Source organism: Lepidochelys kempii, chromosome 9, assembly GCF_965140265.1.
Source record: "Lepidochelys kempii isolate rLepKem1 chromosome 9, rLepKem1.hap2, whole genome shotgun sequence".
In the NCBI taxonomy this organism is placed as follows: Eukaryota; Metazoa; Chordata; order Testudines; family Cheloniidae; genus Lepidochelys; species Lepidochelys kempii.
The window spans coordinates 34,817,679-34,830,563 of record NC_133264.1 but is presented as its reverse complement, the minus strand read 5'-3'; the positions used below and the strand labels follow the sequence as shown (position 1 = coordinate 34,830,563).

The window sequence follows — 12,885 nt, the reverse complement described above, 5'->3', positions numbered from 1 at the left end:
AAAAATGACATTTTTCTAATTGTCCTGCTCATCCTGAAAAGTCTCTAATCACTTTCAAATGAAAGTTATGTTATTACAACCTGACCTTCTCTGTGGGCTAGTCTGCCTAGAAATGACCTATGGTCTTGAATTGCTTTGATAGTGCAAGTGCTTGGACTTCACACCAATGGGCAGACTTAGATCTGTTTCCTATCTTGCCAAGTTGGGACTTTCTTATTTGAGCTCCCAGTGTTCAACAGCCCTAGTGATTTTAAATAAGAGATGTGCACAAAATGAGCAATGTTTTTCAATAACAATTATTGTTATATTAAATCACTTACTCTTGATCCTTTTACAGGAAAGCACTGGCAAACTGAACAATCTTGTCCTCCACATGGACCAATATATGAATATTTGTCCTAAAAATTAAGAGGTTATTAGTTTATATACAGTATACTTGTTATCCAATATAACACATTTTAATGAAACAAAGAACATCAAGTAACAGTTCAAGACTTCATGGAAGTAGAGATGTAGTGGCCTGCCCGCCACTAGCCAAGCTGCTGTGAGGAGTGGCTGGACTCTTATTGGAAGAGTCCCCCATAAGGGGGGGAAACCGGATGGTGACGCGGTCAAAGGACTGTGCTACGAAGCAGACGCAGAGAGGAAGGAGCCATAACAAGTCTGTAGGCGAGAACAGGAGAGCCACTATCACCCGAGGTGCACCCGCTGGTGTTGGATCATATTAAAGAAGTTCTGTATTAAAATCACAAATGAGTTTGATTCCCCAGAGTTTAAATTCCAGGGTATTACTAATTAAGAGGTCTCTTGGTTTTTGGTATTGTTTCTCTCCCTCTATGTGTGAAACTTGCAAGCTGCTAACTGTGTTAGTACATTCTAAGACAGAGTCTGTTCTCAAAGCAATTCACAAGAGAGAGAGACTCAAAGCAATACTCTAACAACAGAAACAGCACCCAGAGACTCCCCACCCTTTTGTTGTATTAACAATTGTGATTAAAATAGAGATAGAGGATGTATGTGGATGGATGCTTGGTGTGGATAATAACTGAATGATCAGGGAGGTGCCAGCCTAAGAATCCAGTGTCCATCGGCTGAAGAAGGCGTCAAGTGGAAATAACCAGAGGACCCCCCCCGACCCCGGAGGGCAGACTGGAATCCATCCAACAGCCTCAAGAATGGGAGAACCAAAGAACAAGATAACATCTTGGAGCCGTCAGGAATGTGCTATCTGCTGATTGATTCAGCAACAGCATGATGAAGCAATTCCCATAGACTGGCATAGGAAGAAATTCCTATAAAAATAGACTCTAAAAAGTGAGAACTTTGGGGTCTGATTCTGCAAACCAACTTCCAGGAGCATCAGATGAGCATCTGACAAGGCCCTGCTCCCTCCTCATGTCCAGGCCACCTGGCCAGTGGCTTGGCATGAGCAACTCTAAGGCTGGTAACTATGATAACAACCTTGCAGAACCTGTGTGTGTGGGTGTGTGTGTGTTTGTATGAATGAATGTGAGAATAAATATGAGATTGAATGGAATGTTATAGCTATAACTAACTGCTTACTATGATTCTTTCTGTATGCACAATAAATGTGGTATTTTGCCTTTTTCCCTTTAATAAGATCCTGCTGGTTTTTATTTTATTGGTACAACACTGGGAGTGAGCTAATTCCCAAAAGGCCCAGCATGAGGCAACAGTGTGGTGAGTGACCCTGTGACAAGCGGTATCAGGTAATTATTAACTAGGTATACTTGGATGTAATTAAGGAATATAAAATCTAGGCTAAATATTAGGAAGAATTTTGCTACAATAAGTGTTTAGGCCTAGGCTAGTCAAAATTAAAACTTAGTCCAAGCGCTAGAAAGGTATTTGGGCAAGTCACTCCACAATAGGAATTAAGCACCAATACCTTTGAGGATCTGGGCCTTAAGCACTTTTTATTTTTTAAGTGTCTGCACAAAGCAATGCTGCATTACACAGAATTGGGGACAGACTGACATAATGGATTTCTTTCTTTTCTAAATTCTATAAAATTATACTGCTAGTAACAAGGAGGTGAAAGACTTTTCTATGAAGTTGATGTAATGTTGAAAACAAATATGTTTAATGGGATCCTAATATATCAGGACATATGTATTCAATTGATTTACAATAAGTAGAACAAACATGTTCTTTTTAGTTTGTGTCCCAAAATGGTTTTTTTTATTTAATTTCATAACAGCACTGCCAGCAAATGAGCAATATTAAGAAAACAACTGACTATGCCTATATAAAATGCAGATTAAGAATAAAATTTGCAAAGCTGCTTAGGTGATTTGAACACCCAGTTTCCATTAATTTTACTTAGAAATGAGTGTCCAAATGCCATAGGTGGTCTTGGAAAAAAAACAGGCCTAATATTAAAAAGGCTGATAAACTATAATTTAGGTAAATGAATTAAAAAAATGACACTGTGAAATATACTGATTCAGTGACTGATCCTGATTCCATAGAAATCTGTGTAAGTTTTGCCATTGGTTTCAGTAAGAGAGAGACAACAATAGGGCTCATATTGCAGTTTTTCAAGGAGCAAATTAATCAAACTTTAGATGAGGAGGAGGAGTCAGTTTGTTTTATCTCAAATATTTTCAAAATGTCTGGTGATACTGAACTTCAGAACAAGAAGGAATTACCGACACACTCAGACTACTTCTCTATCATGTACTAAATTTCCCATGAGAATACATATCTGTTCTGCGTTAGTCCCTTTCCTTGTTATTAAAAACTGGAATGTCAAAGGACTGCAAGTTTCTACTAACATTTCTTTATCATAGTAGGAAAAGTATTTATTTAGATAACTAGTACATCATTTAACCTCGTACCAAAAATGCTAATATGTCAGCAGTCACCACATAGATTAACAGAATAGCTGTTTTATAAAACTTATTAGTAGGGCTGTAAAACGATTAAAAAAACTATTGTGATTCATTGCACGATTAATCACACTGTTAAAGAATTATAGAATACCATTGATTTAAATAGTTTTGAATACTTCCTACATTTTCAAATATATTGACTTCAGTTACAACACAGAAGACAAACTATACAGTGCTCACTTTATATTTTTATTTCAAATATTTGCACTGTATAAAACAAAAGAGTATTTTTCAATTCACTTCATACAAGTACTGTAGTGCAATCTCTTTATGGTGAAAGTGCAATTTACAAATGTAGATTTTTTTTTGTTACATAACTGCATTCAAAAACAAAACACTGTAAAACTTTAGAGCCTACGAGTCCACTCAGTCCCATATCTTGTTCAGCCAATCGCTCAGACGAACAAGTTTGTTGGCATTTGCAGGAGATAGCTGCCCAATTCTTGTTTACAATATCACCTGAAAGTGAGAACAGGCGTTCGCATGGCACTGTTGTAGCTGGCATCATAAGATATTTACGTGCCAGATGCACTAACTATTCATATGTCCCTTCATTCTTCAACCACCATTCCAGAAGATGTGTCCATGCTGATAACGGGTTCTGCTTGATAACTATCCAAAGCAGTGCAGACTGACGCATGTTCATTTTCATCATCTGAGTCAGATGCCATCAGCACAAAGTTGATTTTCTTTTTTGGTGGTTCGGTTCTGTTGTTTCCACATCAGAGTGTTATTCTTTTAAAACTTCTGAAAGCATGTTCCACACCTTGTTCCTCACAGATTTGGAAGGCACTTCAGATTCCTAAACGGTGGGTCGAGTGATGTAGCTATCTTTAGAAATCTCACATTGGTACCTTCTTTGCATTTTGTCAAATCTGCAGTGAAAATCTTAAAATGAACAACATGTACTGGCTCGTCATCCAAGGCTGCTATAACATGAAATATATGGCAGAATGTGGGTAAAACTGAACAGGAGACATACTATTTTCCCCCCCAAGGAATTCAGCCACAAATTTAATTAATGCATTATTTTTAACGAGCATCAGCAGCATGGAAGTATGTCCTCTGGAATGGTGGCTGAAGTACGAAGGGACATACGAATGTTTAGCATATCTGGCACGTAAATACCTTGCAATGCCGGCTAAAAAAGTGCCATGCGAATGTCTGTTCTCACTCTGAGGTGATGTAAATAAGAAGCAGGCAGCATTATCTCCTGTACATGTAAACAAACGTGTTTCTCTTAGAGACTGGCTGAACAAGAAGTAGGACTGAGTGGACTTGCAGGCTCTGAAGTTTTATATTGTTTTGTTTTTGAGTGCAGTTATGTTACCAAAAATATCTACGTTTGTAAGTTGCATTTTCACCATAAAGAGATTGCACTACAGTACTTGTATGAAGCGAATTGAAAAATACTATTTCTTTTGTTTGCCATTTTTACAGTGCAAATATTTGTAATAAAAAAACAAGTGAGCACTGTCTACTTTGTATACTGTGTAACTGAAATCAATATATATGAAAATGTAGAAAAACATCCAAAAATATTTAATAAATTTCAATTGGTATTCTATTGTTTAACAGTGCAATATTAATTTTTAATTGCAATTATTAGTTTATTTAATCGCATGAGTTAACTGCAATTAATCGACAGCCCTACTTATTAGAAATTACCATAAACTGCCTCATAATAAAACTGTCTTAACATTGCTTCTCTAACACTAATTTATATGACCGTGTTAACTGCACAGAGATTTAGTGTCCTATTTTGTGGTCATTTTCTGATGAGATAAGAATAAGCACCTTTTGCCCTCAGAAAATGACAGCTGCTTTCTGTAGTGACCAGACTCTTAGAACATTGAGGATGCACGACACCGAGAACAAAAAAACCCAAACCAATAGTTATATACATCCCACAGGTGATACTCTTTTTTTTATACAAGATACCTATTTCCAATTTTACCTCTATCATAAGTAGGATATCTGCAAATTTCCTTTATTTAAACAACTTAAACTATTAAAATGTTTTCTTTACCTTCCTAACATTTTATATATATTAGAAAAATGTGACATCTTTGCAGTTATTTTTGAATCCTTTGGAGACCTGGAGCAGTAGATTTAGTAACCTGGGCTTAGATTCTGCCACCCTAACTCCAGCTGAGTAGTACCTTACTCTATAAGTAGTCCCACTGATTTCAACAATGAGTCCAAGTGTATGTGGTAGGGGTTGCTGGAAGAGAAACGATGTCTTATGGCTAAATCTCTAAGCAGGGACCTGTGAGAACTGGGTTGCATCCTGGTTCTGCCACATACTTCCAATGTAATGTAGGGTAAATATTTTGGAAGTAGCCACTAATTAGGTGTTTCCCATTTTCTGGATACCCAGTGTGAGCACTCACATCCAACTGAATTAAATGGGAGGTGTGGATGCTCAGCACCTCTGTGGAGAAAAGATCAGACCATAAATGTTGAGTTGGGCACCCAAAGTTAGTGTCCTCTTCTGCAAAGTTGGGCTTTAATCTCTTTGTAGCTCAGTTGCCTATCTATAAAATGGGGATAACAAATAGGAATAATAGTACTTCCCTACCTCTCAGAGTAATTATGAAAATAGATTTACTAATATTTGAGAAACTCAGTCTACAAAGAAGAGTGCCATGGTAAAGAATAAATTAACAAATTCTTACTCAGAGAGGGGTTTGGATGATGTGCAGTAAGCCCCCAATTCTGCAAGGTACTTGAAATATATACTTAACTTTAAATACGATTAGTTCCAGTGACTTCAGTACACTTGACTATTTGTGTACACTTGAAGTTAGACACCTGCTTCAGCACCTTGCTGAACTGCAGCCTAAATAATGAATGAAGGTATATACTGGAGGATGAAGCTAAAAAGAAATATTGAGCAAGGCATGTACTGTGAACTCCATGAGGGAGGAATGCTGTGACGAAAAACAGTAAGAGATTATGTCTACATTATAAAGCATCTGGGACAGAATTAAGGTTGCAAAGCCTATCTTAATTCTAGCATTTACAAACTTTTGAGTGCCTCACTTTGCAACCTTAATAGTGTTTCTTTATTTCCTATTGCATAAAAAAATCCTAATGTAGTATCTCAAATTGTTAATATTGATATCTTAATGGTAATGACTAACTGGTTTGGCAATTTTGAATTCATTCTGCTAACTTCCAAGTTAATTCCTTCAATTTTCTCTGGCTTTCAGTATCTAGATTAAATTACAATTAAAGATTTTTGTAAACTCTTCTCAAATTTGCTCTAAAATATGAATAAATAAGGATTCTATCAAAATATTATTTTATTGTCTTTGGGATAAAAAGATTAAAAACTGTTTCCTTAAACAATTTTTTTTTTGTTTTTAGTATCCCAAAATGTATCAGTCACTTCAAAATATAGTGGACATGTTCCCTTCCCCAGGAAGCATATTTAATGACTCCACATTTGGTTCTTGGCAGGGTCTGATGCCAAGTCCTTCAGCACTAAAAGCCTGAGATTCTATCACCTGAGATACAGGCATACTCTTCTAGCAAGTAGAAGTAATAAGCTTTTAACTTATGTGAACCAGCCTCTAGAAAGGGGAAAGGGTTGATACTGTGCTCGAGTGGGTTACACATACAGTCTATATTTAATAGGATAGGAAAATAAAAGTTAGAGGAAAGACAAGAGTAGCAGGGTGGTTCCGTGATTACTCAGTAAGGCATATATATGCCTTGATAGTTTGTGTTCTGCTCTTTTTTGGAGGGGTTACATATCCTCCCCCTTTCATGGTTTCATGCCAAAAGTGAGTTTTTAGTTGGTATTCATATGAGGTGAAGTATGTGGGTTGGCAAACAAATTCAGATGGGCACTCCAAAGGTAAGGGCATTCCAAATGTAAGCAGCCTATCAAGGGCATTCCAAATGTAAGCAGCCTACCAAGGGCTTTGCGCCTTCCCCCGGCCCCAGCTCCAGAGCTGCCGCGGCAGGGGAGACATGCTCTCCCCCAGCTCCAGAGCTGCTGTAGTGAGAGAGGGCTGGGGGGAAGACCTCTCTCCCTGCTGCGGCCCTGGGACAGCCTGCACCCCAAATCCCTCATCTCTGGCCCCAACCCAGAGCCTGCACCCCCATCTGGAACCCTCATCCCACCATGCCTCAGCCCTCTGCCCCAGCCCTGAGCACCCTCCCACACCCTGCACCCCCAACTGGAGCCCTCATCTCCCCCTTGCCCCATGCTCCAACCCTCTGCCCCTGCCTTGAGCCCCCTCCCACACTCCAAACCCCTGGGCCCCACCACACATCACCTCCATATTGGTGCACGTAACAAAATACATGCATGGGAAAAATTAGAGGGAAGATTGGGGACCACTGAAGTGATTAGAAAAGGCAGGTGACATGCTCGAAGCAAAAGGTAAGAAGGATGATTTTGGTAGCACGGTTTGGACAGATGTGGCAGGTCAGTATTAATGAGACTGGACAGCAGAAGATTACAGTAGTTATGGTATGGACAAGCCACTTGGCCACAGGCCAGAAAGGAAAGGGAGGAGTTTAGAAATGTTGTGGAGGGACAAGTAATAGGATTTGGCCACAGATTGGATGTGGGGAAAGACACAGCTCTGTACTACTAAGCAGATATATTCATCTTGGTAGGGAATGCTACCTGGTTGAAGTGCGTAGCATTGACTGATTGTCTAAAATTAGCATCCAAATCACTTACCCCATGAATTTGTTGCACTGAAAAAATTGTCATTAGCCACCTGGTAGAAAGAAAGAGCTAAATTAATTTAAAACTGCAGTACCAAACCCACTACAAAACACAAACTCTAAGGTGCCACAAGTACTCCTTTTCTTTTTGCGGATACAGACTAACATGGCTGCTACTCTGAAATCTAAAAAGTAGTAAATGTTTAAATATTCAGATAGGTTTGAAATGACTATCAGCTGAAAAGGAATACATGTAATGGGTTACATGCCATCCGGTAATTGCCAATGTACTCTGTAATTTCATCAGTTTTAAGCTCACCAGTAACCCTGGCTACCTGTCCACAGGGGGCAGATAAGGACTTTACGCCCCCCCCCCCATCTCCAAAGTTAGAATGTGAGGAAAGCAGCCACCCCCACCGCTACTCCCCATCATGCTCAGGTGACCAAGAAGAGGGGGAAATAGGGAGAGCCTTGCATCTACCCCCACAATGCATCATCTAGCACAACTGAGCCCATGCAGCGGGATAAGTGAATTATAGCATCAAGATATCTGGTGCAACTGACTTTCCCCCAGAAGAAGAAAGCAGCAGGGGCCAGACTGGCACTCACTAACAATTTGGTTCCTGCCCTGTTCTTGAGGCAGCATGGCTACATGCTGGGTCTTGCTGGAGTGGAATTATAAAGTTACAGCCCAGCCCTTAATAACTTGGACATGCACATATCTAAAATTCGGCGGGGGAGCAGGGAATTCTTGGCCAACAACTACAATACACAATATGGTCCTGATTCTTCAAGTCTTTATGCTTGGGAGTAACTATGCACAAGTAGTCCTGCTGAGTTCAGCTGGACTGTGTGTAAAGTTATTCACATGCATAAGGGTTTGCAGGATCAAACTAAACAAATGTACCAGTCCAGTTCATTAACTATATGTACACTCAATACAGAAAATGTATTTTAAAATATTAAAATATATATACACACCAATCTATACTCCATAAACCAAAATTGAAATAATTTACTATAATCATGTTTAATATATTTTAGCTTTCTGCCTGATTGCATGCAGTCTTTTCAGTGTTAAATGTCTTTGTTTTGTTTTCCAAATACCACAGATTGTATATAGCCAAAAAGTTTGTGGAAAGAATTAAAGGAATGGTGACGCCAGGAAAAGACAAGCCATTGGCTGCATTAGAAACAAGTAAATAGTTAAGCAACGTGAAGTTATCAGGTAATTAAACCACAGTGGCAGTGCTGGATTTACAATGGCACCAGTGGCCCATGCTCAGAAGAGGCCCCGGGCTGCTCCCCTTGCACTGCGTCCCCAGCTCACCACTTGCTTCTCTTGGCCTGCCCGCCAGCTGGCCAATGGCTCCTCTCCGCCCCCTGGCCCCACTCCCCTGCTCTTCTCTGCCCCCTGGCCAGACACCAGTGCACCTCCAGTTCCGGGCAGTCTCTGCTTCCCACCCCTTACGGGGCCCCACCTGTCTCCCTGGAGCTGAGCACCTGGGACTGGTGCAGAAGCCTGGCCAGTCTTGGCCAGCTGTGGGGGCAGTGTAGGGGGCTTGGCAGGGCCTCTCCAGGCAAATACATCTTGAGGGAGCCCGGACAGGACAGGCCCTGTCCTGGCTAATCGCGCCACTCCTGAGGGGCCAGAGCGATTCCTCACCCCAGACCAGCCCTGGCTGTGCTGCTGGCTCAGCCCAGCAGACACAGTCGCCTCCCAGAAGGGCCGGTGAGTGCGGCCAGGAAGCAGAGCATGAGGGAGTAGGTCTCTGAAGGATCTGGGTGGCGGGTGCTGGGCTGTGAGGGGGTGGGGAAGATCTGTGCATGTTGTGCCACAAGGGAGTGGGGTGTTCTGTGTGGAGTGCTGGGCAGTTGTGGTGGGACTGTGGACAGGGGACGCTGGGCAGCGGTGGTGTTGTGCAGGGCGCTGTGCATCTGTTGGGGGGGGTTGGGCATAGTGGGTCCAGAGGAGCTCTGGCCATAGGCAGTCAGGGTGGGGGGGTCGGGAGGCATGGCATGGGCCTGCCACATAGGTGCCGATTGTGTATGTGCTCTGGGGCTGGAACACCCAGGGGGAAAAATTAGCGGGTGCTCCGCACCCACCAGCAGCCAAGCTTCCCCTGCCTCTTCCCCACCTCCTCCCTTGAGCACGCCGCGTTCCTGCTCCTCTCCCTCCCTCCCAGCACTTCTGCCCTGTCGAGCACCCACCGGCGGGAGCAGAAGTTGGCGCCTATGGCCTGCCCCCAAGCAGAAGGGGCATGCTGGCAGCACAGGGCTGGGGGGGCCACTTTGTAAATAGTGCCAGTTTGTAAATAGTGCCCTTGCACTGGGCTGGGCGGAGCGGGGCCACCTGTGCCATGCTCCATTGCCTCCATGGGGGCCCCCAAATATGTTTGGCGCCGGGCCTATCAAAGGTTAATCCGGCCCTGCACAGGGGAGACTATGGGCAAGATTTTGAACATGCCCGGCAGGGCAGGGCGCCACTAACACTGCCTGCAAACTAGGGGCATTCAGCTCTTCCTTATCTCTCAAAGCATGACGATTAATGTTCCCAAAGGCTGCTATGGGTCCTCCGCCTGAAGGCGAGCTCTCCGGCGGGCACCAGGAGCTGGTCCATACAAGATACTACCTCACCCCCGCCTGCCCCCTTACACACGATGCCGTTTAGCAGCGAGGGGCAGGTGAGGCTGATGAGGGGACACTCCGGGCTGGATCCCAGCCAAGCCCCAGGGCAGCGGCGCCGCCCCGCTCTGTGTTATACCCACCAGGTAGGGGCGTTTAGAAGAAGCCCCGCGCTGGGCATCGGGCGGCTCTCCCGGGCCCGCGGGCAAGGCTGCTGCGCAGGGACTCCAGGCGGAGGCAGAGTCGCTGCGGTGGAAAAGACTCCAGAGATGCCCGCTAGCCTGGGCCCCCGCCCCTTCGCGCAGCTCCTGCCGCTTGGCCCGCCTGCCCCCAGCGCCGGGGTGGGGCGCCCAATCCCTGGCTGGCTCCTCGCCCGGCCCGGTCTCCCCTTCGCCCAGGGGCCTCGCCGGCCCCGCCCCGGCTCCTCCCGAGAGACCCCAGCCCTGGAGTGCGGGCGGAGCGGCCGCTGCTGGGCGCCGCGGGACGCGGGGTGGCGGGGCCGGGCGCGCTGTTGCTGAAATGGCCCGCGGGGGCTGCCTGGGGCTGCTGCTCTTCGCCCTGCTCAGCAGCGTGCGCTGGCCCGACGGCTTCGCTGCCGCCAAGGTGAGGGTCCGGGCGCGGGGGGGGGACGGGACCTGTCCCTGCCGCAGGGCTAGTGACTTGCTATTTAGAGGCGCGAACAGCTGTGTGGGGGCTGGCGGTGATATTAAAAATAAAATTAAAAAGAAGAGACCCGGAACAAGTTTGACTGCATTAATAATCAACTCATGTCCCAAGGTTTTACAAATAATGCAATTTGTACCTGTTGAGAGACTCAATATTGTTATTTCTGCAGTATTTGAGTAATCAACTTTCTTCACAAGAAAGACCAAGATAAGAGCCTTAATTCTGTTTCCAGTGTGGAATTTTACCTGGGCTGAAACAATCTGGTTGGGGTACAAGACTATTTAGTTAATAATTGTAATTCTTCTTCCTTTTGTGGTATATTTGTAGTCAGGGTGGAAAAAAATCAATGATTTAAAAAAAAATTAAATAATTTTTTTTCCTCCAAGAGCATTTTATCAAAAAAATCCGATCTAAAAATAGTTTTAATTAAGATACCTTATCATGGAATAGGGATTATAAATTCTAATTCTATAGTATGAGACCATATATTCATGTCATGTTTAAGAAAAGTTTTGTAAATGAGTTCCAATAGTTCATGGATTAGGGACCCAATTTTATGGGGTTTCAGGGACTTCTGTATCGATTATTTAGGTTAATCTTTCTATCTACCCAATGGGACTCAGGGCTTAGTCTAGAAGATACCCTCAGAGATGCTTAGTTTTGCAGTTTTCAAACTGTGGATTTGTGTTTCAGCAAAAATGTTTTTAAATAAATAATATATAGAGGTGAGAAATAAAGAGACCTCAACTCTATTGTCCCTCTGCAAATTTGTGTACACAGAGTTAATCCCTTACCTCTCTCTAAAAGTGCAAAGTTTCAGAAAAGTTCAATGAATAGAAGATTCTTGGGGGTGGAATAGATCTGGACAAGGAGCAGAAGTCTGGAGATAAATGTGAGAAGCGAGGGACATACGCTTTTTTGTTAAAATATTATGTTTGCTGTTGAAGAAAACAATCCAGAATACTTAACCTTGTAGTTTTAGTTAAATAAAACAATTTAAATGTCTGTATGGTAATGTTCTCCTTCTAATACAGCATGGCAAGAAAGTCCTCCAAATATTAATGATAGTTCACCTCCCAGTGACTTCATAAATATCTGCTTCAGTTACATTTGGTAAATGAAATAACCAAACAATCATTAATTTTCTGATACAGCTGTAAAACTAATCTGAAAAGTTTTCAAAATAAATCACTGTTTAAAAATGTATAGTGTGTACCTTCTAAAAATAAAACCTACATCTATCTCTGAGTTGTGAAGAATATGTATTAAGGTTATAACAACCAACAAGAATGTGCTTTAATGTAGAAAACCATGATTAAATCAAGTCTTCCTTACTAGTGATTTAAATCAAATCCACCCTGTTAATAGATAATATATCTGTCTACATGCGGGTGTGTGCACATGTGCACACACACACAGGAAGAACTATTTACCATCTACATTAACCTCAGTTTGAACTTTTTACAATATACGATATGCCTGTTTGATACATATTTTAACTCTGGTACCATTTTCCCTGCAATTTTCCCTTGAGAGCAAGCTGATCAGAGGGATTTCCCATCCCCTCTGGCTGGCCATTAACCCCCACAAATGCATCTGTTCTGATGGTGGAGCAGGAGGTAACTACTTTGTGGGTGGATGCTACTGTGTAACCCTAGGTGTGGCTCCCCAGCAACATTTCTGCTATATGTCAAATTGTAAACTGATGAAATTAGCAATTTCTGTTGAATTTCCATATTAAATTTCTTGCATTATAGTAATCAGTTTATTTTACCTTTTTAAAAATAGTCACAATTATCTTTTAGTACTTCAGTGGAGAAGTAGTAATGCTTTATAGTTGAGGTGGGATTACAAAATATTCAGCAGTCCATTCTATAAATAAAAATTTGTTGATCCTTTATTTTTCATTGATAGATTTAAACAGTTTCTGGTATAAAGATTCCCAGCACAAGATTGTTTAGTCATTGCTTCTATCTTAAAATATTCTGGT

At 42.5% G+C, this 12,885-nt stretch overlaps 1 protein-coding gene across 1 annotated transcript in view; it reads right to left on the bottom strand.

Moving 5' to 3' along the window:
* Nucleotides 1–12,885, bottom strand: part of COL4A4 (collagen type IV alpha 4 chain) — a 154,329-nt gene that overhangs the window by 127,148 nt on the left and 14,296 nt on the right. Inside the window, exon 2 of the mRNA XM_073358896.1 lies at nucleotides 321–398. Within this exon, the coding sequence (XP_073214997.1) occupies nucleotides 321–398 (78 nt within the window). The remainder of the gene's footprint in view (nucleotides 1–320; nucleotides 399–12,885) is intronic.